The 26,542-nt window shown below is 40.0% G+C and overlaps 1 protein-coding gene across 1 annotated transcript in view; it reads right to left on the bottom strand.

Annotated features, from left to right (window-relative positions):
* Positions 1-26,542, bottom strand: part of F13A1 (coagulation factor XIII A chain) — a 127,259-nt gene that overhangs the window by 24,449 nt on the left and 76,268 nt on the right. The window contains exons 9-13 of the mRNA XM_060774776.2: positions 25,961-26,064; positions 14,987-15,075; positions 12,395-12,548; positions 9,626-9,907; positions 403-563 (exon numbers count right to left, since the gene is read on the bottom strand). Of these exons, the coding sequence (XP_060630759.2) occupies positions 403-563; positions 9,626-9,907; positions 12,395-12,548; positions 14,987-15,075; positions 25,961-26,064 (790 nt within the window). The remainder of the gene's footprint in view (positions 1-402; positions 564-9,625; positions 9,908-12,394; positions 12,549-14,986; positions 15,076-25,960; positions 26,065-26,542) is intronic.

The following is a 26,542-nucleotide window of genomic DNA, read 5'->3' as shown; positions in this document are numbered from 1 at the left end:
TTACATTTTTAAAGAAATCCAATGTAAAAATGACTTAGGACTTTACCTCCCATTCTACCCAATTCTAATTCACTGAAACAAGGCTGGGATATCAGAGTTCAACCCCCCCCCCCCCACTATAAAATCTGATGTCGGACTTTAGATTGCATGCTGTTTCAGCTTCACTTTCCTCTCAAGGTTGTTGTGGGGATCACAATGGAGGAGTGGACCATGTATTGATTTGAAATTCTTGGAAGAAAGACAGAATAGCAAGATAGCAAATAAACTAACATATAATACCAGAACCCCAAATATAAGCAAAATATAGTGGAAAACGCAACCAGATAGGCTGTGTTGCAGAATCCATCCGGAATCAGAACGGCTCTGTTGGTCTCCATGCTTGTCATGTCTCCTGAAACTCACCTTAAGGAGCAGCTGGGGGATTTTTAGAGCTACGCTCTTCTGCTGGGCCAGGATTTTTTGTGTTTCATTGACACGGGCTGTGACGAAGAAATGCAGGGAGGCTTGTTCCAGCAACTGGCTCATGTACTCGCTCGACTTGATTAGCACCTCGACAGTTTGAGCTGACAGGAGGAACAAACAAACAGAGAAACACAACTGAAGCCTGAAAGCAATATAGTTGCCAGTTATTACTTCCAGACCTGCTGATCCTGTATTACCCATAGGCCATCAGATGCAATAAAGATGCTGCTTGTAGAGGGGGCCAATGCTTTCGTAGGCACAAGGAAACCTCTAGTCACTGAACTTAAGTTGGCTTCCTTCTCCCTTTTCTTTCCTGGCTCAGATCCAAACAAATTCATGATGCTGAGGGAATTTGAATTTATTTAAAGATTTAGAACACTCCCCTTGGAGAAATTAAAAGTGCTTTCCTGCACTACTGTTAGAATCAGCAGTTAAAGGAAAATATCCCCCAAGCCAAAGACATTTCATTAGAGAGTTGCCTCCTTTTTCATGGTTCTGAGCCAGTATAATACTGTGACGCACAAATGCACTGAATGTTTTCACAGCACTCGCCCCCACCCCAAAGACACCTCCAGTGTTTTCTTCACCCCTGATAGCCATTCTTCAGAATTTTCAATGAACATTTCCACCACTTGGGTTAGCAGCCATCTTTTTTGACTCCCCAGTCTCTTACACTTCACACCAGAATTCTGAGATATATATATCTAAGAGGCACCGTGCATTATAGAGGAAGCAATAGGGTGTGGGACAGGCTACCAACTACAGTAGCTACTTCCATAATTCCAGGAGGGCAAAAGGAGACCCCTGTGTTGTTGTAAGTTTTTCCGGCAGTATGGCCATGCTCTAGAAGCATTCTTTCCTAAAAACTCACCTGCATCTATGGCAGGCATCCTCAGAGGTTGTAGATGCAGGCAAAATGTCAGGGGAGAATGCTTCTAGAACATCGCCATACAGCTCAAAAAACCTACATCAACCCACTGATTCTGGCCATGAAAGCCTTCAACAATACATCAAAAGGAGAATATTGAAATACTGCCTCCAGTGAGCCTGGATAATGTTTCCTTCCTGTGGAGAAATATAGTGAAGTGGCCCGCTGCCTTTGATTTCTTGGACCACAAACAGTAGAAAATATTTTGAGACATCACATACACACATTAAGTCCAGTCATATCTGACTCTAGGGGGTGGTGCTCATCTCCATTTCTAAGCCAAAGAGCCGGGGTTGTTCAAAGGCACCTCCAAGGTCATGTGGCCAGCATGACTGCATGGAGTGCCGCTACCTTCCCGCCGGAGCAGTACCTATTGATCTACTCACATTTGCATTCTTTCAAACTGCTAGGTTGGCAGAAGCTGGGGCTAACAGCGGGAGCTCACCCTGCTCCCCAGATTCAAACCTGCGACCTTTTGGTCTGCAAGTTCAGCAGCTCAGCGCTTTAACACACTGCACCACCGAGCTGTGCAATTTATGTCAAACAGTGCAAAGATTGCAAGATTTAATTCAAAGTCATGTAGTTTTTCAATAACTTGTGAAGTTCTCAAAATAATAATAATAAATAAATAAAAATAAATAAAAAATAAATAAAAAAATAATAAATAAAAATAAATAATAAATAAATAATAAATAAATAAAGAAGGGGAGCCAGGAGAACATTGCCATCTTGTCCCCTGTGACATCAGCGCCCCTCCCCCAGCACCAACGGACACTCTGGGGCCAGAATTGTTTTTATACTATGTCTTGAATTTTGTTGTTCCTATGTTGTACACCGCTGTGAGTCGCCCCTGGGCTGAGAACAGAGGTATATAAGCAAAGTAAATAAATAAATAAATAAAATTATGTTGCACCAGGAACAAAAAAGGTCCCTGCTATTTGTGGTAACTTTCAACATGCCATTTTTCTTTTATTTGAGTGGTCAGTAAATCTAAAATTGACTTCAGTAAAAAAATTTGGCAGATTTCTGTTCCTTTCCTACTTCGAAATAGATATGTAGGATTGCTGTCACCTTATTCCTAGTAAGACAAAATTAGAATCATCATAGCCTATTGGATATAGGCCTCTAGCACTTGGAAGAAGAGACAGAGTAACTACAAGAAACAAATCTATGTTTCTGACCTCTTGCCTTGATTTTGCTGCATTTGAAAATTACAGAGCTTTAACCCTTCACACAGAAACTGCCCTGTGAAAAAAGGAAAGCTGCTTTCCCTTCTTTTGTTTCATCAACATCAAAATGGAGTTCTTGCTTTCATTCTCATAAGTATTCCCAAGCAACCATCTGACCCAGATTTCCAAGATCTGTCAGAAGTTGTTTGATGTGACCCCTGCGCTGCAAAGGAATTGCATAATATACCCCTGAGTCTTAACCTTAGATAAAACTTAGAGGAACAGTAATCTCAACCAGAAAGGAAGGAAGGAAGGAAGGAAGGAAGGAAGGAAGATGATAATAAGTGGTTTGTATTTTACAACTAGCTTGGGGACCCGGCAGTGCCCGGGTTATTTGAGAAAGGCTTAGTCCATCCTCTTCCAAACTGCACCGGATTGTAGAGTGGGTAATAGGGACTATGTGTGTCAAGTTCGGTCTTGATCAGTCATTGGTGTGGGTTGAGGTCTCAGGAAGTGAGTGAAGGTACTGTAAGTCCCATCATCCATGGTCTTTCCTCCTCCAAACCACACCAGGATGTAAAGTGGGTCATGGAGGGTTCTGTGTACTAAGTTTGATCCAGTTTTGTCATTTGTGGGCATCACAGTGGTGTGTGGGAGATATATTGGATGAAGATACTGCAAATCCCATCATCCGTGATTGTGCCCCTGACCAAACTGTACCTGGACATTAAGTGGGCAACATTGAGTCAGTGTGGCAAGGTTAGTCCAGGCTCATCATTCATGGATGTTGTAGTGATCTCTGGAAGTGAGTGAAGGTACTGCAAATCCCATAATCCATGGCCCATCCTCCCCCAAACTGCACCAGGATGTAAAGTGGGTCATGGGGGTTCTGTGTGCCAAGTTTGGTTCAGGCCAGTTTATTTGGAGGTTGCAGTGGCCTGTGGAAGTGGCGGCCAATCAGAAAGCTGCCACATACACCGCCCACCGCACACATACAAACACTGACTTTTATTATATACATAGATTTGAACAAAAGTGTGAAAGAAACATATGAGATTAAATCTATAATCCTAACCATTCTTGAGGCATGTCCCAATGAACCACAAACACAATGCAAACTACATAGCACCTATATATATAGAAAGAGAGAGTAGACTGGATTTTTGTTAGTTGACATAGTCTTCACTGATACAATCCTTCAACTGCTCAGGACTAGCCCTTCATTTAGATCTGTTTCAGTTGAGCTCCAATAATGGAGAATAACACAGGCCCCACATACCGGTAGATCCCTTGTTCTCCAACAACTGCAAGGCCCCAAATGCCTAGCTTTTAGTGGTTGTCATATTTCACCTAGTCCCTAAAGGCATCAACTGACTGGAGATACAGCCTATAGCAGCAGGCAAAAGCAGTAACAAGTCATGCTTGTCTAGGTCAAATACAGGTACCACCACCTTGGATCTTGTGCTGGAAGAAAGGTAGAATATAAAACCTACTAAGGTTTCTTTGTGACTTCTAGAATATGCTACTGGCACATCCATATTAGCGATTAGCACGCCCCCATGCACTGAAACCGGCATTAGGGGCTTCTGTAACCAAGTTGAGACTCTTTTGTGTTTACCTATTCCATCCTTGAATGGATTTCCTGAAAAAATATCAAGCTTTCTAAAAGCACCCAGTGTAATTACCCCCCTTTAATACCCACAAGCCCCCGGTGGCACAGTGGGTTAAACCCCTGTACTGGCAGGACTGAAGACTGACAAGTTGCAGGTTCAAATCTGGGGAGAGGTGGATGAGCTCCCGCTATCAGCTCCAGCTCCTCATGTGGGGACATGAGAGAAGCCTCTCACAAGGATGATAAAAACATCAAATCATCCAGGCATCCCCTGGGCAACGTCCTTGCAGACAGCCAATTCTCTCACACCAGAAGCGACTTGCAGTCACCTCTGATACAAAAAAAAAATCTACAAGTTTACAGTAGTAGCCTACTGAGTTCTGATAGTATAAATGCCAAGTCCTTACACCTCACAGCCAGACATTTGGACCTGGAGAGCTTTGTAGAGATGGCAAGTGATAAAGGCCTTGAGCATGGGTGATGTTCTTCGTCCTCCTGCTTTAAATGGCAAGATAGTTGTTAGTTAAGTCTGCCATTAGGGATGATGGACCCAGTTGACATGCATGTGTTGAACGTAACACTCAATAGGGCTTGATAAGGCTTTAAAGGAACTGTCTGTGGTTCTGAACACTAGCCTCCAAATTATTTCAGTATCTTTAATCATTCCTTTAAATTTTAGATTAAAACCCAGTGGAGTCATTGTTCCACTGACATTGGAGATACCAGTTGCCAGTGAGCTGATGTTATTGCCAGTTGCCAGTTTTACACACCATCCCTGGCCAAGCCAGGAGAGGCACCAAACTGAGCCAAAGCATGTTATTGGGATTTCAACGTAGTGCCATGGTGCAGCAAGGCTCTTAACATCCAAAATCAGATTCTTTGATATATGCAATATTAAGATTTCAAAACAACCCTATGTTCTAAATAGCAATTGTTGAGCTAAATTTTTAAAAAGCATAGTAGTGTTGGAATTCAACCCCACACTGCCCAGTCTGAAGTCCTGAACGAGGAACAGTCCGTTCGCTTTAGAATAGGCTGAGGGAATCCCTACCCCCATGACTCCTGAATGCCATTTGAAATGCATCTGTTTGTTCTCTCTCTCTTTCTGCTCCTATCCTGAATGCTCATGTAGAATGGATACTCTTCACTTTGCATGCCTTTGCTTAAGAGGTCTACTTTTTCCATCTTTGCATCCTGACCTTTCTCTACTCTGTGTGTTTGAAGAGATGTAGTGTTTGGAGGCCTTTCCTCTTGTTTTGGAACTTAGAAGTTAGAGAGAAACTTAGACCCAATTCCTTCCTATCAATGAATGTGGTTCTTATTTGTAAATAAACCTTTTGGTAACTTTAAAGATCGAACTCTGCATTTTTTGCCTGCTAGGCTCAAAATTCTTTTGCAGCCACACATCATTTCACCTTTCTGCTTGCTGTGAGCTGACTGCTCAATTAAATTTTCTGTTTGTATCTTTGGATGCTCTGCTATTTTTGGGAGAATTCCCTAATAAGTAGTTCCAAGAATTTCCTTGACACCAGTTAAGCAATCACCTCTTCTTTAAACCATCCCCTGAACTGCATCTGTGGATGGAAACCTAAGCTAGGAAAAAACATAAATCCTTACCATGCTACAAGATATTTTTAAAAATTGTGCTTGCTACAAGAGGTTGCCCCTTTAGTCCATTCAGTTGTTTCTTCTTCTTTTTTTTTTTTAAAAAGCTAAATATATATAAAAATGGACAACTTCTCCTCCCTTTACAAACACTGGCATTCTAATAAAGAATGCTTCCCTCAAATATGAGTCCCCCTTTGGGGGGAGAAGGGTGGGGTAGAAATGCATGAAATAAAAAAAAATAACCCCACACTGGGCAGGTGACCATTCTTGCAAGCTAAATTTAACTGAGTAGAATTGGTAGCCACTTTGAAGACTCTTCAAATATTCAAATCTTCAAGAGTTGTTTTCAACCTCCACATCCCTTTTATCATGATCTAGCCGATCACACGCTCCATTTCTGTTTAGAAATCTGTTTCACTCCCCCCCCCCCCGCCACTAACACAGCCTCTCCAACAAAATTGTAATCATAACACAGCCATCTATCATCTCTAAAAGATAATTGAATGCACACACATTTTTGCTATGTCACTAAAACGGCAAATTCTAAAACCTACTTAGACATCTGATCTATGTGTGTACAAAGTGTGAGTGTGCATGTGAGGAAGGAAATGGGCACTAGGGATACAGAAGATCTTGTTCAATTTACAAATGCAAAGGTCTTTTGGTGTTTGCACTGCTCTGTATATGTGCCGTAGTTCTCTGACCCAAAAGATGTGCAAGAATGTGCACATAAAGGGACAGTGTGTACAAAAGTGAGAATATTTAGAGAAAGTGTACATAATTGTGATTTTGTGAGAGAAGCATGCAAAGGAAAACACCCTGAGGCAAAACTTTCTGCTGTCACACAGCTCTTGCCCACAGGAAATTCTTTTTAATATTTAGGTCCCAACCTGTGGTCCGTGGACCACCATTGGTCCACAAGAACAAAAATATGGTTTGTGGCCTCACTGTTTCTACACCATTGTAATGAAAGTGACTGATGGCGAGCTTTCAGCAAAAGAGGTGTTCTGTCAGATTATTTTTTATTTGTGATTTTTCTAGTATCATAGGGGCCCTGCAAAGTGGGGGATGTACTTCATACTTTGAAGAAAATGTCATTTTCCTTCAAAAACTCCAAATCAGACACCGTGCTGATATAGCTTTTGCAATATGCGAATATTACTTTATTTTATTGACCAGACCAGCAAAGTTTCATAAAGAGGAATTATCACCTCAAACATCTTCAAGATATTTGCCACTTTTCATGCCAGCTGCCAATAGAGTGGCTGTTATTCTTTGAGCCCTTCTATTTTCCTTTTAAAAATATGATGCAAATAAATATACTTTGCCTGTGTAAAAAAAAGGTTTCTGTTTGTTTTCAGGTGTGACTCACAGTTCTTAGCACCCTTCATTCTAACGTAGTGTATGTGGACCCAACTGGCAGAGCTCATAGCTATTGTTTGGTATGTGACTGGGATTACCTGTCTGCCTGCTTGCAAAAGATGGAACAAATTAACCAAGCCTCAGTTCTGCACAGAAACATCCATTTCATGCCTTCAGAGACTCACTGAATGTCAAGTGCACCTTGTCCCAGAAGTCCATAGATCTGGGAGGCTTACAGTGAGAAATTAGATTCCCACTGAACAATTCATTCATTTTATATATGCAAATGGCTAAAAAAAAAAGTATAGCTGAAAAAATGGCAAAAATGCAATTTAATTGATGAGGCACACATTAGGGACAATGTATAAAGAAATTAGGGAATGTGAGCAGAAAATGCATGTGAACTGCAATGTGAAAAGAAATAAAGTTGCGATGTGAAACAAAAAAGGATGGAGCAAGAAAGCAGGTGGAGTTTAGAGAATTGCAATGAGAGGGAAACCGTCTGTTTTCACATCCTACTGCCCATCCTCTACTATGATCAGGTTTATATAGAAGTAAGAGGCTTTAAGCTGCTTATCTTTTAAAATTTGATGTAATATCACAGAGGGATGATATTTCGGGGGATTGTGGGATATTTGAATTATCAGGTAGCTCCCACAAGACTTGGTAATCCTGCAACCTGTTGCTGCATACTAGGTTCCATAGTGTGTGATGTATAGGGGGAAAGGATGAGAAAGCATTTTGAATCTGAAATTGGTCCTCGTGGCTCTGATGTATGAAGCCAAAATAGTCAGTGTCCATCATCTCTGAAGCAGCATCATTCATTTTGATGAATGATGAACTGAACCACCTAAACTGGGCTCTACAGGCCAATGGATACTCCACCTCAGACATCAGAAGAGCTGCAAAACCGAGAACAAGCCACGAAGAGTAAAGATGAAGATCCACCCAGAGGAAAAGTGTTCTTGCCATACATCAAGGGAACCACTGACTGCATAGGGAAACTGATGAGGAAACACAACATACAAACCACTTACAGACCCACCAAGAAAATCCAACAAATTCTACGTTCAGCAAAGGACAAGAGGGATTCTCTCACCTCTGCAGGAGTCTACCATATACCATGCAGCTGTGGACAAGTCTACATAGGGACCACCAAATGCAGCGCCCAGACACGCATCAAGGAACATGAAAGGCACTGCAAACTACTCCAACCAGAGAAATCAGCCATAGCAGAGCACCTGATGAACCAATCTGGACACAGCATATTATTTGAGAACACAGAAGTGCTGGACCACTCTCACAACCACCATGTCAGACTACACAGAGAAGCCATTGAAATCCACAAGCATGTGGACAATTTCAACAGAAAGGAAGAGACCATGAAAATGAACAAAATCTGGCTACCAGTATTAAAAAACTCAAAAGTTACAACAGCAAAACAACAGAGGGGAAACAAACAGGCACATAAAATCACTCTCAACAAAAGATTCCCCCCAGGCACTTCCAAGCCATTGAATGCTAATCAAGGTGATCAGCTGAAACATTCACAGCTAGCCCCAGCAGACAAAAGTCCTTTGTCTTACCCTGGTTATTCCACAGATATATAAAACCCATTTTTCCTACTCCCAACAGACCTCACTACCTCTGAGGATGCTTGCCATAGATGCAGGCGAAACGTCAGGAGAAAAATTGCCTCCAGAACATGGCCATAAAGCCCGGAAAAACCTACAACAACCCAATCATTCATTTTGATCATTTGAACTTCCTATTCAATCCAACCATCATCTTTTTAATTATTCTCTGCTTTAAGTGAAAGGAGATTGTGTCCTTCTCTACAGCTCTTCAATCTTTAGTCCACCGTCCTCAGGGAGACCTAATTGGTATCTCCATTGCTACCTTCAAGTACCTGGTGAAGACTTTTTCTTTACCACTATTCACTGTCTGTTTTGTTTCTGCCACTGTACTGCTGCACCCACTCTTTTGTGCTTTGCTGATTGTTTTTTATAATACAAAACATTGCATAACTGAGCAGACCTGTCAATTATTATTATTTTAAGAGAACAGAGGTCCCAAACATGCCATAAGGACACACACAAAGCAAGGACCCCGATTTGATGGCCACCACTGGAGGGATACCACAAGTCTTTGGAACTGGCACAATGCGGCATGAGTGGCACCCCTTCACATGTTGCTTTGCAAGCTCTAAATCAGTTCCCAACCTTTGGTCCTCCAGGTATTGTGGACTTCAGCTCCCACAATCCCTAACAGTTGGTAAAATGGCTGGGATTTCTGGGAAATGAAGTCCAAAACAACCGGAAAACCAAAGGTTGGGAATCACTGCTCTAAACAGAACAAGTACTTTAATTTGAAGAAAAAAATCCTTATTATCTCCTTATCTATCATTATCCTTCAAGAAGTCATGAAGTTAGGCATTTTAATAAATGATACTACAGGAGAGATGGAAATATATTTATAATTTACCTTTCATCGGTTCCAGTGTCACATTGAAACTGTGGTTCTTGAATTCATTCTTTGAGACACCAGTATAAAATACAATGTTGCCAGAAAGATATGATGTTGCAGTGTAACGGCTCTGGGTATTGTTTTGGAAAGTAATTGTGACATTGAAATCACTGCCAAGGGTCGGGTCTTCCACCACAAAGTCCATGTCAACCTCCAAAGTGGGTACAACATTCTGGGGAATGTTTTTTTTAACACCATACATCAGGGCTGTCTCCAGGGCAAGTCTTTCTTCCTCTGTTCCTGGAAAACAAAAAGATGGCATATTGGTTTGAGTGTTGGGCTTCTTCAAGAGCTCAGGATTTTCCACAGAAACCTATTCAGTCTCAGAGGAAAGCAATTCTACTCTTGACAAAATTGTGCCATGAAAACTCTGGGATAGGGCTGCCACATATCACAGTTGACTTGACAACATGTAACAGCAATAGCAATGGTTAAATCCAGACAGAAAAATCTTAAAACATGGTTTCCAAACCAATTTTGTAAGAATTAATCCAGCTCTAGCCCAGAGTACGTGTGGTTAACTAAAAGTATAACCTTCCAAAGCCTTTTTCTCAGGAGATGGCTGGTAATGTCCTGAGGTTCATATATCTCATGTTAGAGGACTTAGAAAAGTAATCTTTTGACCTGACTATGGAGTTCAAGGAGTTATAGTCTGAAGCCCCCCCCCCCAAACCCCACTGTGCTTAACCATGGTTTAGCACAGTGGTTCTCAGCCTGTGGGTCCCCAGATGTTTTGGGCTTCAACTCTCAGAAATCCTAACAGCTGGTAAACTGGCTGGGATTTCTGGGAGTTGTAGGCCAAAACATCTGGGGACCCACAGGCTGAGAATCACTGGTTTAGCATGACTTGTGGAAGTAGACAGTGGGTTGGCAATAATGCTTGATGCACTACTGAGAGTATCTTTGTATGTTGATATAGAAAGACTTCAGGTGCAAAAAATGCCTGTGCTTTAATTTGCATTTTGCCATCTACATGCATGGAACTTTACACAGATACTTTGGAAATTGCTTTGAAATTTTCAGCAGAAGAGAAGATACAGTGAACTGGAAAAAAAAGACAAAAGTGAGAATAGTGGGAAATAAATAAGGAGAAATGCAGTTATTTGCACTCAGATCACAGCCTCACTGGGAATTAGAATTAAGAGTATAAGTTTAACAGTTTTAATGAGAGAAGATAATGTTAGGAGGAGGCATTAGAAATAAGGGATAGCAAGAAAGAATGCAAGAATATTTAGCTATCAAGTTAAATCTGACCCCAAGGGATATATCATATATTGTCTAACATCTGTTCCAATGCCTCCTTGCAGTCAATGTTGTGATTAATAAGTTTGACAAGGACTGGAAAGGCACAGTTTCAGATAACTGTTGGTCATTGTCTTATGGACCAGTCTATCTCACAAGGTTTGTAAAGATAAAATGGAGGAACTCAGGTAGCCCACAGACTGAGCATGAAGGGAGAGCTGCTTCATTGGAAAAGAACATGAAGGAAAGCTCAAAACTAAATATAATTAATAATAATCAGTCAGCTAAAACTAACTTTGTACTTTGTACAAAGGGGAAGGATTCAATTTGTTTCCATTTCAGCATTGAAACACTAACTATATACTCAGCTAGTATTAATGATCATCTTTCTGCTTAATAAGATAATAATAAGGAAGCCTTTTATTCTCCAGTCTGTGCAAACATGTGTATAATGTAAGAAGTTTTCTGCAAATGAACTAGTTTCCATTTTTAACAAACTTGGAATCAATAGTTAATAGCTTCAGAACAAACAAAGATGTTCAGGCATGAGTCCAAATATTGTCTTGTTCCAAAGCTCTTAACATGGTTTTCTGGTTTGGGTGAAATCAGAAACTATAGTTAATTAAATATTTTTAGGATGGCGACATATAAAAACTGTATGTCATGCTAAAAGGACTTTTTCCTGTCTCAATTTATTTATTTATTTTATTTCATATCAAAAGCATTGCATAAATTAGTATAAAACGGATAAAAATAGAAGGAGCGCAGGCAGCTAAATATCTTTTGACCAAAAACGGGCAACAGCAATGGCATTGTCTGTAGCCTCCAACAATTCTTTCTCTGTACATGAGGCAGGGCACAGTGGACAAGCATACAGATGTGGAGTTGTCTGTTTTGCTCAACAGTCACACAAGGTGGAGTGCCATTTTGCCAGGTTGTCTTTTGATCTGCTCACTCCACTTCTGAGTCTGTTCAGGGATTTCCAAGTTGCCCATTCTTGGTTTGCCCCTGGAGGAAGACCCTCATGGGGGGACATCCAGTTGGGATTTCCTGGTTTAGCTGCCCAGAGGGATACCCTTGCTGTTGCTGGGGGGATGCCAAGAGGAGTGGTAGTTCTCATAAAGCTTTCCCTTTATTTGAGTCTACTGGGAGGAGGCTGGTAGCCATGTAGTGGATGGCTTTCACAGTGTTCAACTTTATTTCTCTCACATTTAGCAGCAACTTCCCATCACACATGGATGGGAGGTGGTGGTGGGGGGGGGGGGGGTGCAGTGCCAGCTAGCTTTTAGAGTTTATCAACAGGTGTAGGTTTAAGACATCCTGTGATTATTCTGCATTATTCTACATTATTCTAATTTATTAAAATGAGATAATATTGTTCAAAACTGGTTACTGAAAGAAGTTGATCGCAAGGAGGAAGGTTTATCTGTGGATACATAGACTTAGATAAATCAAGTTCCATGCTGAATTGAGCCTTGGAATTACCTTCTTGGAATTTGTATTGCTCAGTGATGATCTTCACCTTATCTGTACCTTCTTCTTTTGTCACAATTAATCTACCAATCTGGGTCTTGTCAACATGTTGAACGAGTTTAACACCATTCTGCATTGCTTTTGAGTATACAACATCGCTGTTTACCTGGAAAAAAGAGAAAAAGAGAGACATAAAGCATCAGCACTTGTTGAGTATTTCAAGAATCTGAAGATTGGTAATTTTATTGTGTTGCAAAGCCTACATACCAAAATAATAAAAAGTAGAAGCTCTTATGAGCTCCCAATGCACACAATGAAAGGGGAAATTCGCTAATACTGCACTGTGTCATTTGCTACCCTCTAACCTCTAAATGTTTCCCATTAGCAGGTACTTTTGCTGGATCTTTGAATAAGTGGGTTGCTCTATCAGTCCTCATACTGAGACACTGTGAAGTGAGAGAAGACTGCAAAAACCTTTGCATTGATCTGAGCTTCTATCATAATTTGGTAGCAGTCTCCTCTGAAATTGCACGTTTCTTACTCTTCTACACATTTGAGGTGCAAACCTTTAGAGCAGGATTCAGTAATCTGTGGGTCTGGGACCTTACACAACTACCTGAGGCTGTTTTTCCAAACTACAGTCCCTCTAGACTCCAGGTTCCATTACACCAAATGATTTTTTGCACAAATACATTTTTCACAAAATGTTTAAAAATCTTTATGTTTAAAAATCTTGCTGTTGGCTATTTTCTCAGCAAGGTGTTTTGAGATCTCTCTTTTCCCAACAGAACATCTCTGTTCTTTACATCCCTAATACACAGAGGAGAAGCCCATTATTCTACAGATGGTCCACTATCTGAACACTGAAGAGCTTGTAAAGAGCAGCCTTTCTGGACCACAATTCCTGGTCATTCTAGCTTGGGGGAATTTGGGAGTCAAAATTCCAAGCGCTAAAAGGTGGCATCTTTTGGAAAATGTGAAGCTCCATAATCATTTGGGAAATGGGATTCATAACCTTTTTGAAAACTACTGGTCACAAGAAAGGCATGACCCTGTTAGAAGTCACCACCTTTTGAAAAATGATGTTCACTAGCATCCATGCAAGGCAACTAGGTTTCTCAGCTGTTAAACTGATGAACCTAGGTATGTCTTTGAACTGATAGGGACAAAGACATGCCGATGTGCAAAAACATATATTCAGCAGAGTTTCAGAAGTGTTTCTTTAGTTGCTGCAAAACATCTACTCTCCCTTAAAATATGTTTGTCTTTAAATCATGCTCTCAAGAGACAAAATAAACACTTCTTCAAAAGTAACAGAGTCGGTGTACTCACAAAACTTCATGTATACAGCATATAGACACTTTGCTTATGTATCCAGTTACAATAGAATTTTAAGTAGTTTCTCTGTGTAGGTAACATAGGGCATCATCCTTTGAATTAATAGTCCATCATCCAAAGCATCTTTCTGTTTTGAGAGTCTAATAGTTTAACCAGTGGTTCTCAACCTGGGATCCCCAGATGTTTTTGGCCTATAATTCCCAGAAATCCCAGTCAGTTTACCAGCTGTTAGGATTTCTGGGAGTTGAAGGCCAAAAACATCTGGGGACCCCAGGTTGAGAACCACAGTGTTCCTGCATTGAATTCTAAACTAAATACACTGCTTCAGATGCAAACACACACTGACTTCTAAAAACATATGGTGTCTACTCTCTCTCTAAGAGTCTAATGGCTTCAACAAATTAAAATGGAGTCTTAGGTCTGAACTGTCCTGATCACATGGTCTGCAGCCCCTCCCACAACAATGAAGTTATGTAAAACTGCAAATCAATGTACACATATACAATACAGTAAGAAATCTGAATTATATACACAACCACCCTCTTATCTACAGATTCAATGCCCATAGTTTCACTTACCCATGTTCTAAAACATATTGATTCTATGGTATGCTTCCAGATCAAGTACAGTCAACATTTAGGCCTTTCTATTACACCACGTAACGAAATTTGGAAAAAAAAAGCATGTTCCTGGTTTGAAAGTGTTTTTTCCTGTTTAATTGTGTGGTACTTACTTTGAAAGTAGTTTTTTTTTTTACTCCAGACACTTCATTTTTGTGGCTGCCACAAACTGTGTTGAATTAGTTGAGACTCAAGATATTCATTGAAAAAAACTACAGCAAAATGTGCTGCAGGATGTTCCGCAAAAAAAGTTTTTGCAGTTTAATAAACTTTTCCCGTATTTTTATGATAGAACTAATTAAGAAATGACATTTATAACCCAGGGAAAAATGTGTTACATAGTGTTATCAATGGTTACAGGTATCTGCAGGAGGTCTTGAAACATATCTCCCATAGATATGGGAGCTGTACTGCACATTTGAAGTATTACATATTAGTAGTATTAATAGGAACAACAATAGTGCTCAAAATTGTATTAAATTATGTTTTAACTTGAAAATGATTTCACTTTGAAGATGGAACACAAACTGATGAAATAAATGTAATTTAATTTGATGCGCCTTAGGTTTATGTTAAAAGTACACATGTTATTTTCTCAATCATGCATCTGCCTGAGACCATTTGAGGAAGAGTATTTTTCACATACCTCTGCAAAAACAAAAGGTGTATCAAATGGGAAGCAGACATGGCCGTGCTTGATGGCTTGAACAGAAGCAGGACCGCATCGATACATGCCTGAATATGGAGAATCAAAAGTGAATTAAGCACTCTCACCATCCTTGCATATGTGATTGCTTTTGGTTCCAGATCTTTCAGTACTCTCAGTATCATTGGCTGTCAGACAAAGGACATTGCAAAAAAGCAGAGTTGAAAAAAACATTTACATAATTAAAATAGTGTTAATACACGACACATTTACAGACATATGCACAAGTCAGTTGACAGCAACACTCCAACATGAAATTGTTTGCCTCTGCCAAAAGGCAGAAAACATGTATAATCTCCATGATGAATATTCAGAGTTACATACAAGCAGGTTCTAGATGCATTTCGTTTTTTTTAAATCCTGTTATCATTTTGAGGGTTTTTACCTCCTGTTTTAATAAAAGATTATCCTTTTGAATGACCATGTAATCCTCTTGAATGCCATGCCCATTCATAATGTTTACAATGGTGAATTTGCTGCTCAGAATCAAACTGTTTTGATGTCAATGAAACGTGTTCCTTCTTTCCTTTATTCAGAACGATGTGGTAATGGAACAAGAGGGAGAAAGTAAGTCAGAACCCACACTCCTCCTTTGGGAATGGAAAAATGCAGCAGTTTTAGTTTGGCTTCAGTTACCTGAGAATTAAAGATTCAGTGAAAAAGGCACTGGGCAAGTTTACCACTACTTCATATTTACAAACTTATGGTTCAAAAGCGGTATCATTCAAAATTCTGACTGAGGGCTCATCTACACAGACATTATAAACAAGACTCACCATATGTTTGCTCCTAACTGTCTCCATGATGTAAGGAACACAGGTTAAATCAGGTTAATTTATTAATTTATTTATTTATTTACTACGCTTATATACCGCAATTCTCAGCCCTTTAAGGGCGACTCATTGCGGTGTACAACATGAAAAAACAAGTGCAAATTACAAAACATAGTGCAAAATAGTCCACATCATTATCAGAAAAACATCAAAACATCAACATTACTACAAAATTTCCACTACATTCCGAATCGTCTCATCGTCAACCCACAATCCAATATCATTTCCGTTGTTCCATTCCTATGGTCAAATTACCAGTCATTGCACTTCTTGGTCAAAAGCCTTCTTAAATAGCCAGGTCTTTAACTTCCTGCGGAATATCAACAGGGAGGGGGCTAGCCTGATGGTTTAGCCTTACTTTAGGAATGGTAGAGGAATGCTCCGGAGTATGCTTAAAACTCCAGAATAATCCTGCAGCTTCAGGACAGTGTGAACAGCTGAATACAGAAAGTCTGCTATCTAAACAGTGCAGGACAAGGGGGACAGTTTGTCTCCATGTCACTGCCATCATAATTCCAAGATGGCTACAGAGTTCCATGTGAGCTGCTGGCCATTGCAGATACTCTGTTGTGACATTAGTAGAAGTGCCCATGTAACTTGAAAGGTGGGGAGATTGGCTCCCTCCTTCTTTCTGGTTCTATTGAGCTCTGCAGGCATCTGGGAGTTGCAATGGCAACATGGACAGTGAGGTGATGATCTAGCGACAATATCTTCTCAGATTGGATGACAATATATACTTTCACCCAACCCCACAGTGGGTTCAAGAGAGTGCATATGTCATCTTGGAGCCAGCCCAGTGTATTTCTTCTCTGGATTGGCCCCAGGTTTACTGTCCAGTATAGACAAAGTCTGAGTCAAACCGTATATGTCTGTGGATTTTGCAGTCTAGTATTACTATTCCAAATATTGATATGCACTGGGTTGATTGGTATAGAATATAGATGGAAATCTGCATGTGGATCATTATTTAAAAACATATTCCATTTAAATGAATACAGTACAAATGGGCAACATCTACATCCAAATGCTTCTATGATTCTTCTGACCTGCACTATTTTGAGGGAGGTTGTAGCTTCAAGGCAGAAGCACCAAGAAGCATCCTTGCAACTCCAATCAAGCCTTGAACAGCCTCCTTCCAATTAAAAACCCAACGATACTCAACCTGTTAAGAGAGACAATACTATACATCACACTAGATTGAAAAATCCACTTAAAATCCAGTTTCTGCCTCCTGCAGAATTCTGGGGTTTGTAGTTTAGGGAGGAGCCTTTAACAGCCTCACTAAACTATAGACCCCATAATTTTGCAGGAGGCAGAAACTGGATTTTAAGTAGATCTTTTCTCTAGTGTGATGAAGTGGTAAGCTAAATGAGGCAGTGGTCATACTCAGTGGAAGACAGTTTCTTTTTTAAAATGGTTTATATATAGTAGTCCCACTATATTCGCTGTTTTTATTTTAATCCACAACTTTGAATAAAATGTTTTGTCTAGGAATCTCCAGGCCCTTTTGTGTGACTCTATGCTCAGCTTCTTCCAGTCATGCTACAGGTCCTAGAGCTTTCTAGACAGGACACCTTACGTAGAATATCAGTTACCTTCCAGTGCAATTTGATGGTTAGCTTCCAGCAGTCCATAGAGATGTGTTTCTCAACCTGTGGGTCCCCAGATGTTTTGGCCTTCAACTCCCTGAAATCCTAACAACTGGGATTTCTGGGAGTTGTAGGCCAAAACACCTAGGGACCTATGGTTTGAAAAGTTTAGGTCATGTTGGAAGACCTAAAGATTTCTAGAGGTGTGTTCCCTCAACTAAAAAGAATAGCTATTTTGTGGGGTTGCTGTGAGTTTTCCAGGCTGAATGGCCATGTTCCAGAAGCATTCTATCCTGATGTTTTGCCCACATCTATGGCAGGCATATTCAGAGGTTGTGAGCTATTTTGTTATTCATGGTTTTTCACTTTCGCAAGGTCCTGTGCCCCTAACCCCAGCTAATGTGGGCAACTTGACAGTATACATACTCATATGAAATGCATTTGTCACTATATTTTATTGTGGGCTTAGAGTTGATCTAAATGATTTGTCAGAGGTCCTCTCTAACTGAGATTCAGAATGTCTTTCAACTCTTAATCCATTGATTCAAACACTTCAATGAATAGAGAGATCACTTTAGACATCCCTAGAGGCAAACCACTCAAAAAACAGACAATAGACTGTGGGTGAATTTCACAAAGATGGTTAGCAAGTATTCTTTAACAAAAAAAGAACCCTATTGTAGCAATTCATATCAATAATAAGAAAAGCTTTCTTTATTCCTGCAACATATCACCTCTACCAAGTATGCATGCTTTTAGTTGTCTCAAAATGGGAGTGGTGAGGAGCATGAATACTTCTATGTTATGACCCAGTGGGTGTGCCATGATGCAGGCAGGCTGGGGTAAATGTTCTTATTTAAAATAACAAGTTCCTTCCTTTTCACTTCTAAAGACCTGCATTTCAATGAGTCTGAGCCTGTTGAAGCTTTCAACAGTACAATTCAAAACAGGCCTTCTCAGATGTAAGTCCTACTGTCTTCAGTGGAACTTAACACCAACTCAGAACTCATCTGCACTGATGTCAGTGGAACAGTTGCTCATGGATACATTTGTGTATATGTGGCTACTCAGGAATATGCAAGTACGGCTTGTGGGGACGAGAGACAGAGCCTTCTCTGTGGTGGCCCCCGGCTTTGGAATTCACTACCTGGGGAAATTAGCCAAGCATGCACCTTGTCATCCTTTAGGAAAAGCTTGAAAATTTGGCTGTTCCGCCTTGCTTTTGATTAAAGAACTACAAATCCCCAGACCATGACTGTCCCAGCTTAAACTTGTCTTCTCGATGCACTTTACCTCATCCCTTAGCAGGAAAAGTAAACCCCATAGCCTGTCCCATCCATTTCTCCCACCAGATAAACTACTCAATTTTCCTATCTCACCCAATGTCCCCTGTTTTTATCCTCACATTGGGCCCAGCCCACCTTGATCAACTTCCTGTTTTTAATTTCTTATCTTACCCTATACCCGATGTTGTATCCACTGTGTTATTTCTGGTTTTATTGTTTGTATTTTATTTGAGTTATTATTTGTTGTATGTATTTTTTCTAGTTTATTGTATTTGTCAGGCTTGACTTCATGTTAACTGCCCTGAGTCCCTGAGGGGAGATGGTGGCAGGTTGTAAATAAAGTTTAATAATAATAATAATAATAATAATAATAATAATAATAATAATAATAAAGTATATTGATGTCAATGGAACTTACACCCTCTTGTACTTACAAGGGTTTGGTACCAGAAAAAGGGGGTGAAAGGAAATCATAACCCTCCACTTGCAAATGAAAAAAAGTCAAAAAGAAACCACACTGTTCTATGGTTTTATGAATTTAGAATCACACTATGGAATAATGTGGTCTTCTGAATGTTGCTGGACTTCAAGTCTCAGGAGCTTTAGCAAGAATAGGCAATGATAAGGAATGCTTGTTGATGCAGCTCATCATCATCTGGAGGGCCACAGGATGCCCACCCTAGACATCTGATAGAGCAAGCATGGGCAAACTTTGTCCCCTCAAGTGTTTTGGACTTCAATTCTCACAATTCCTAACAGCTGGTAGGGCTGTTAGGAATGGTAGGATAGATAGATACGTTTTATTAATTGGCCTATTGGCCGTATCAAAACATTTAGCGCATAACACATTTAACACAGTAGGAATGGTAGGAGTTGAAGTTCAAAACACCTGGAGGGCTGAAGTTTGCCTATGCCTGTTCTAAAGTATTACTGCAGAGGACCCTCATCTTATGCTTACGATATACTCCATTTCTGACACTCTTTGAACATGATTCTGAACGGGTCCAATCACAAGACGTTTGTCTCATTCTGTCAGTAATCCATCTGCAAAATGTCACAGAAATGTAGTAATTGTATAAAGGATTCTAATTGTGTTTTATCATTTAATAAAAATCTGAGGAACTGTTTTTACATGTGATTGTAAAATCAGTATTATTATAAATATTGTTATTATTACTTATACCTTACTTTTTCTCTCCAAAAAGGAGGAAAAGAAATTCAATACAATTTAAAATCCACAAATATACACATTAAAACAGAATTAAACATGAATGGTATTAAAAATTAACAGTTAAAGCCCATAACACTGATTTAAATGTATTTAAAGCTAAAACCACAGCACCCCCAACTTGATTGTTTTTTTGTGTCAAGTCGCTCCGACTTGAGAAACTGCAAGTTGCTTCTGGTGTGAGAGAATTGGCTGTCTGCAAGGACGTTGCCTAGGGAATGCCCGGATGTTTTGCTGTTTTACCATCCTTGTGGGAGGCTTCTCTCATGTCCCCACATGGGGAACTGGAGCTGACAGAGGGAGCTCATCCATGCTCTCCCCAGATTTGAACCTGTGACCTGTCAGTCTTCAGTCCTGCCAGCCCAAGGGTTTAACTCAGTGTGCCACTTGATTAATGCATTCCATCAACTAAAATCTTGCAAGAATGGTAGTTTGAGATTTCCAGGCTACCTCATTAAACAATATTAGATTTTTTAAAAGTGTCATAGGTAGGGATTTGGGAGGAGCTAGCCGACTGTGGTGTGATGAATCAAAGCATAGCATTTTCAAAACATAAGAATCAGGAGTGATGGAGTCAGTATCCATCCCATCTGAATACAGTATGGATCCAATTCTTAAAAAATATGGAATATATTCTGATATAGATGGAGTATATCCCAGTGTGATAAGCTCCTTAGTCTATACATATGTGTAAGTAAACCTTACATCACAACTCTACAGTGTCCTGTTTGTTTAGGAAACCAAGGAGATTATCACACTACACTGTTAAAGCACTGTTATTCTGCATTAACTGATATTGCTGATTCTTGTTAAAGAGTGCTTTAACAGCGTAGTGTAATAATATCCTGAATCCCAAAAACCCCTGAAACTTGGAAGTGGGATCATGTGTGTAATAGTATGTATAAGTAGGATTGCGACAAGGAAAAAGTCGCAGGGAAGGGTTTTTTTTTTAACCCTCCATGAAATGAGAACTTTCGTACCAAAACTGGATTGTTTTAGCATTTTCAGGACAGGCCTGGTTCAAATATATATAAAGTTTTTCCAGAGAATTTGCAGATAAAGTTTGGGAAAGAAGTGATGCGCAAGGATTTTTTTCCCCCTTAGGTAAAAAGATTGGTCAAGAAGAACTTAGAGGTAGTCTTAAAATGGAAAATGCCACAGGGAAGAGACACATTTTGAACTGCAGTGAAAGCAAACTAAATTTCAATATAATTGAGCCTGCAATCTACGAGGCAATTATTTGTTAGCAGCCTTAATGAAAACCGGTCCTATGTGTAAGCCTGCATGGAGTTGCACTGTATATCTACCTTATGGCAAAGATTTGGCTGCGTCTTATTCTTAGTGTCCTTTGTTCAAACCAGATGGATTTGTGGTTTATAAATCAAAATGACAGCTACTGCTGATGACAAACCAAAACTGTTTCATGACGGATTAATCCCTATGCTTCTTAGGCCATCTAATCCTCAGAGCAGTGTTTCTCAACCTTCCCAATGCCACAACCCCTTAATACAGTTTCTCATGTATACATTATAAAATTATTTTTGTTGCTACTTCATAACTGTAATTTTGCTACTGTTGTGAATCATAATATAAACAACTGATATGCAGGGTGTATTTTCATTCACTGGACAATATTTGACACAAATACCCGATATGCCCAAATTTGAATACTGCTGGGGTTGTGGTGTGCGTGTTGATTTTGTCATTTGGGAGTTGTAATTGATGGGATTTATAGTTCACCTACAATCAAAGAGCATTCTGAACTCCACCAACCAAACTTGGTATACAGAACTCCCATGACCAACAGAAAATGCAAGAAAAGTTTGGTGGGCACTGACTTTGACTTTTGGAGTTGTAGTTTACCTACATCCAGAGAGCCCTGTGGACTCAAACAACGATTGATCTGGACCAAATGTGGCAAGGATACTCAATATGCCCAAATGTGAACATTGATGGAGTTCGTCGAAAATAGACCATGGCATTTGGGAGTTGTGGTTGCTGGGATTTATAGTTCACCTACAATCAAAGAGCATTCTGAACCCCACCAATGATGGAATGGAACCAAACTTGGTATACAGAATTCCCATAATCAACAGATTATGGTGGGCATTGACCTTGAGTTTTGGAGTGGTAGTTTGCCTACATCCAGAAAGCACTGTGGACTCAAACAACGATGAATCTGGACCAAACTTGGCAAGGATACTCAATATGCCCAAATGTGAACACTGGTGGAGTTTGTGGAAAATAGACTGTGGCATTTGGGAGTTGTGGTTGCTGGGATTTATAGTTCACCTACAATCAAAGAGCATTCTGAACCCCACCAATGATAGAATTTGGCCAAATTCCCTACACAGAAACCTCATGATCAACAGAAAATGCATTTTCAGATGGTTTTTGGCAACCCCTCTGACATCCCCTCACAACCCCCCCCCCCACCATGTTTAGACCCCCAGGTTGAGAAACACCATCTCAGAGGAACTAAATATACCCTAAAGACAGTAGAATAGATCCTGTTGGATCTTAGAAGCTAAGTAGGGTCAATATGATTTCAAAAGGAAGGAACTGGCCAGATCACCTCTTAGAATTTCTTGCCTAAGAAAACACTTTCCAATCTGTGAGGTTGCCATACATCAACCAGCAAATTAAAAGCACACACACTATTATCAGGAGCAAGCAGTTTAAACAAATTGGGTACCTCTCACCTTTCTAAAGGTAAGCAGTATGTATGGGAACCACATTTTTATCTTCAGGCGCCGACTGGAGATAACAATTGCATTTCCCTTTACCCTGCTTATTCTCGCAATTGAGAACCTCAGTAGAGTGGCATCAAGATACTGATATTATTGTTGATCATTGATTGACAATACCAATGAGATTCCACCTTGTTCTGTCAGGTGGAGAATGGAAGCCTGTAGAAAATGGAACTATATCTAGAAAACTGTAGGATCTTAGCCACACAGCAAAACTACTTGCTTTCTTAAAAGGTAAAATGAGTGGGGTGAGTGTTGGAAGCACGTTTGTTAGCTTTGATAAGGGATAGTGGGGATTCCCTTCAGGTGCCACTCACTTCTAAATGGAACTTCTTCCATGCAGAGTGCCATACAGAATACATGGAAACAATCAGAATAGGTGAGTTGTAGGTTTTTTGGGTTGTATCGCCTTGTTCTAGAAGCATTTTCTCCTGAAGTTTCGCTTGCATCTATGGCAGGCATCCTCAGAGGTTGTGCAGGCAAAACGTCAAGAGGGAATGCTTCTAGAACATGGCCATACAGCCCAAAAAAATCTACAACAACTCAGTGGTTCCAGCCATGAAAGCCTTCGACAATACATTAGTCAGAATAGGCACTGTTGAAGTTGTCAATTGATAGAAAAAAAAGAGAGTACAGCTAGAAGTGGAGGGAAGCCAACCATCATGCATATTCTGGATTTATCCTGAAGGGGGCTAAGCTATAGGGTTTCCCATCCTGCTTTAAAGTGCAAACAGATCTCACAAATAGCCAAGAAAGCAAAACGTTACTACCATGTTGAAAGATAATCCCAGATACTGAGGCAAAACCGGAGAAGGCCCTATCCTTCCTGTGGTTTTGGTATGCTTCTCAGGGACATTTCACTGGTCACTACTGAAAAGTAATGCTGGAGTTAGTGGTGTAAGTCAAAGGGATGGTATTTTATTGTGAAGTCACTCAAATACCTCGCATTGACTGAAATGGATCAAACTTCATAGCTAATTAATGCTACTGACAATAAGCTAGGCGTTATTTGGGATGGGAAATGATCTAATTGCTTCTCATTAGTGGCCAAGCCACCCTTGTTTTGTTTTTCTCAGTGTGATTGAAATGCTCCTTAGATTAAAGTTAATATGATGTGACATCCAGTCCGGTGGCTCATGTCAGATATTGCTCTTAATCTTTTGCTGTGGAATGCAGACAATAAAATCTGACTCAGCCTTTTGTTGTCATACATAAAAAGATGAAAATCCTTCCCTAACATTAATTTGGCAATCCTTTCTGCACATTTTACAGCAACCCCATTCGATAAGGGGCTTCAAAAAGGTTTATTATTAGAAAAAACATTATAAGATCTGTGTTGTCGAAGGCTTTCATGGCTGGAATCACTAGGTTGCTATGGGTTTTCTGGGCTTTATGGTCATGTTTCAGAAGCATTCTCTCCTGACATTTCACCCACATCTATGGCAGCCATCCTCAGAGGTTGTGAGATCTACTGGAAACTAGACAAGTGAGATTTATAGATCTGTGGAAGAATGATCTCTTGCCTGTTTGAGGCAAGTGTGAATGTTGCAATTGGCCACGTTGATTGACATTGAATGGCCCTGAAGCTTCAAAGCTGGGCTGCTTCCTGCCTGGGGGAATCCTTTGTTGGGAGGTGTTAGCTGGCCCCTCTGGAATTCCCTTGTTTTCTGAGTGTTGTTCTTTATTTACTGTCCTTATTTTAGACTACATAGAGAAGCCACCATGTCAGACTACAGAGAGAAGCCACTGAAATCCACAAGCATGTGGACAATTTCAACAAAAAGGAGGAAACCATGAAAATGAACAAAATCTGGCCACCAGTATTAAAAAAACCCTCTAAAATCAGGACAGTAATGGATTATATGGCAGTGGAGAAGGCCCAAGGTGACTTATGACTTCCAATTATCTCTTTTCAGGACTTATGAAGTCAATGCTGTGGTTTCTCTTTTCAGGACTTATGAAGTCAATGCTGTGGTTTCTCTGACTGAGTCTATCCACCTGTACTACTGTCTTTCTCTTCCTCTACTGCCTTGAATCTCATTGAGGTTTGGTTACTGTTTAGCAAAAGGACTCCAGCTTACTTGACAACATTGTGGTCAAAGCGGGTCTCACAATCTTGGAAGCTCTAGATCTGTTTTAAAAGAATTCTGGTTTCATCGCATTGAATGCACTTTGGGTGTTTTGCAAGACCAAATCCACAGCAACCATCTCCAGGGAAGGATGGTGAAGCTTCTTGGTGCCGCCATTGCATATCTAAGGCATTTCAAGCACTTGGGCAATGCTGAAATCATACAACTCAAAACTTTGAGTACTGGCCTGGAATAGGCTTCAGTTACAGACCTATCCAACATATTATTTGGTAACCAGACACACACTACAATCTTTGGTTCAAATAAACTACGTTTCATGGTTGCATCCAAATCTGCAACTATGGTTTTCCCTGGCTTGCTTTTCTAGCTGTCCATCTGAAATGGGAGCTGTCTGAAAGGCTTGGGAGAAAAACACATCAGAAATGGAAAAGACAAGCTATAGTTTGTTTAGTTAACTGACATGTAATTCATAAGTTGAGAGGAAAAACATAGTAAACAATAACCATGACACATGACAACACATACATAGACTGGCTTATGTCACAGAGCTTAAATGGAAATCCTCCTATCATAATGAAAAACTTATGTTAAAGAAGTTTTCTGATAGTGGAGCTTCATTCATTGTATTAAACTTTTTTTCTGATGTGAACTTACAATTAATTATCTTAAGATGATGCCCTTATATAGAATTATATAGTTACCCCACCAGTCTTCCATATAACAATAAATTCCAAGAAATGAAGATTTGTTTTTTCATGCATTGCAGCAAGGGATCATAGAATCATAGCATTGGAAGAGACCTCTTCAGCCATCCAGTCCAACCCCTGACCAAGAAGCAGGAAAAAGCACTCCTGACAGATGGCCAACCAGCCTCTGTTTCAAAGTTTCCAAAGAAAGAGCCTCCACCACACTCCGGGGCAGGGAGTTCCACTGCTGAACAGCTCTCACAGTCAGGAAGTTCTTCCTAATGTTCAGGTGGAATCTCCTTTCCTGTAGTTTAAAGCCATTGTTCCGCGTCCTAGTCTCCAGGGCAGCAGAAAACAAACTTGCTCCCTCCTCTCTATGATTTCCCATCACATATTTATATATGGCTATCATGTCTCCTCTCAGTCTTTTCTTCTGAAAGAAATGTACATACCATCACTGTTCTCTTGAGGGGTGCTATCCACAGCTTGCCAACCTCCAAAACCAACAGGAAGCTCAGGTCTGGACATCCAAGCTTCATTCCAGCAATGGTAATTCCTTCACACAAGAAAATAAAGTCATTAACTCTTTAGGCAAGAAATAATGTCCAAAGGTTAGAATTAACCTATTGAATAATTCCTTAAATTGTTGATGCATTACATTATCACAGGGATTTAATCTAACTCTATATATTCCTCAGTTAAGACTGAAGTTAACAATATGGTTTAGTAAACTGAAGTATTACAATTCCATGTGCCTATATGCTTTATTCAGCAAACAGGAAAGCTTGCTGCTTCAAGAGAAGAAATTTTATAATGGAAGTAAATGTGCCACATTGTCTTTTTTTTATGTAGACTAATCTGTGTAATTTCTTTTTGAGGAGAGTGAGAGGCAAAGAAGTCCAGGTCAGTTATCTGGGCTTGTGAACAGCCAACTTTGGGAAAGAAAGAAAAAAGCAATGAAAGAGAAAAGGAATAATTTGTTTGTTTAGCAGGAAACCAAGTCCTTCAAGCAAAAAAAAAAAAAAAAAAAAAAA

Source organism: Anolis sagrei, chromosome 4, assembly GCF_037176765.1.
Source record: "Anolis sagrei isolate rAnoSag1 chromosome 4, rAnoSag1.mat, whole genome shotgun sequence".
Lineage (NCBI taxonomy): Eukaryota > Metazoa > Chordata > Lepidosauria > Squamata > Dactyloidae > Anolis > Anolis sagrei.
This window is presented reverse-complemented; position numbering and strand designations above follow the sequence as displayed.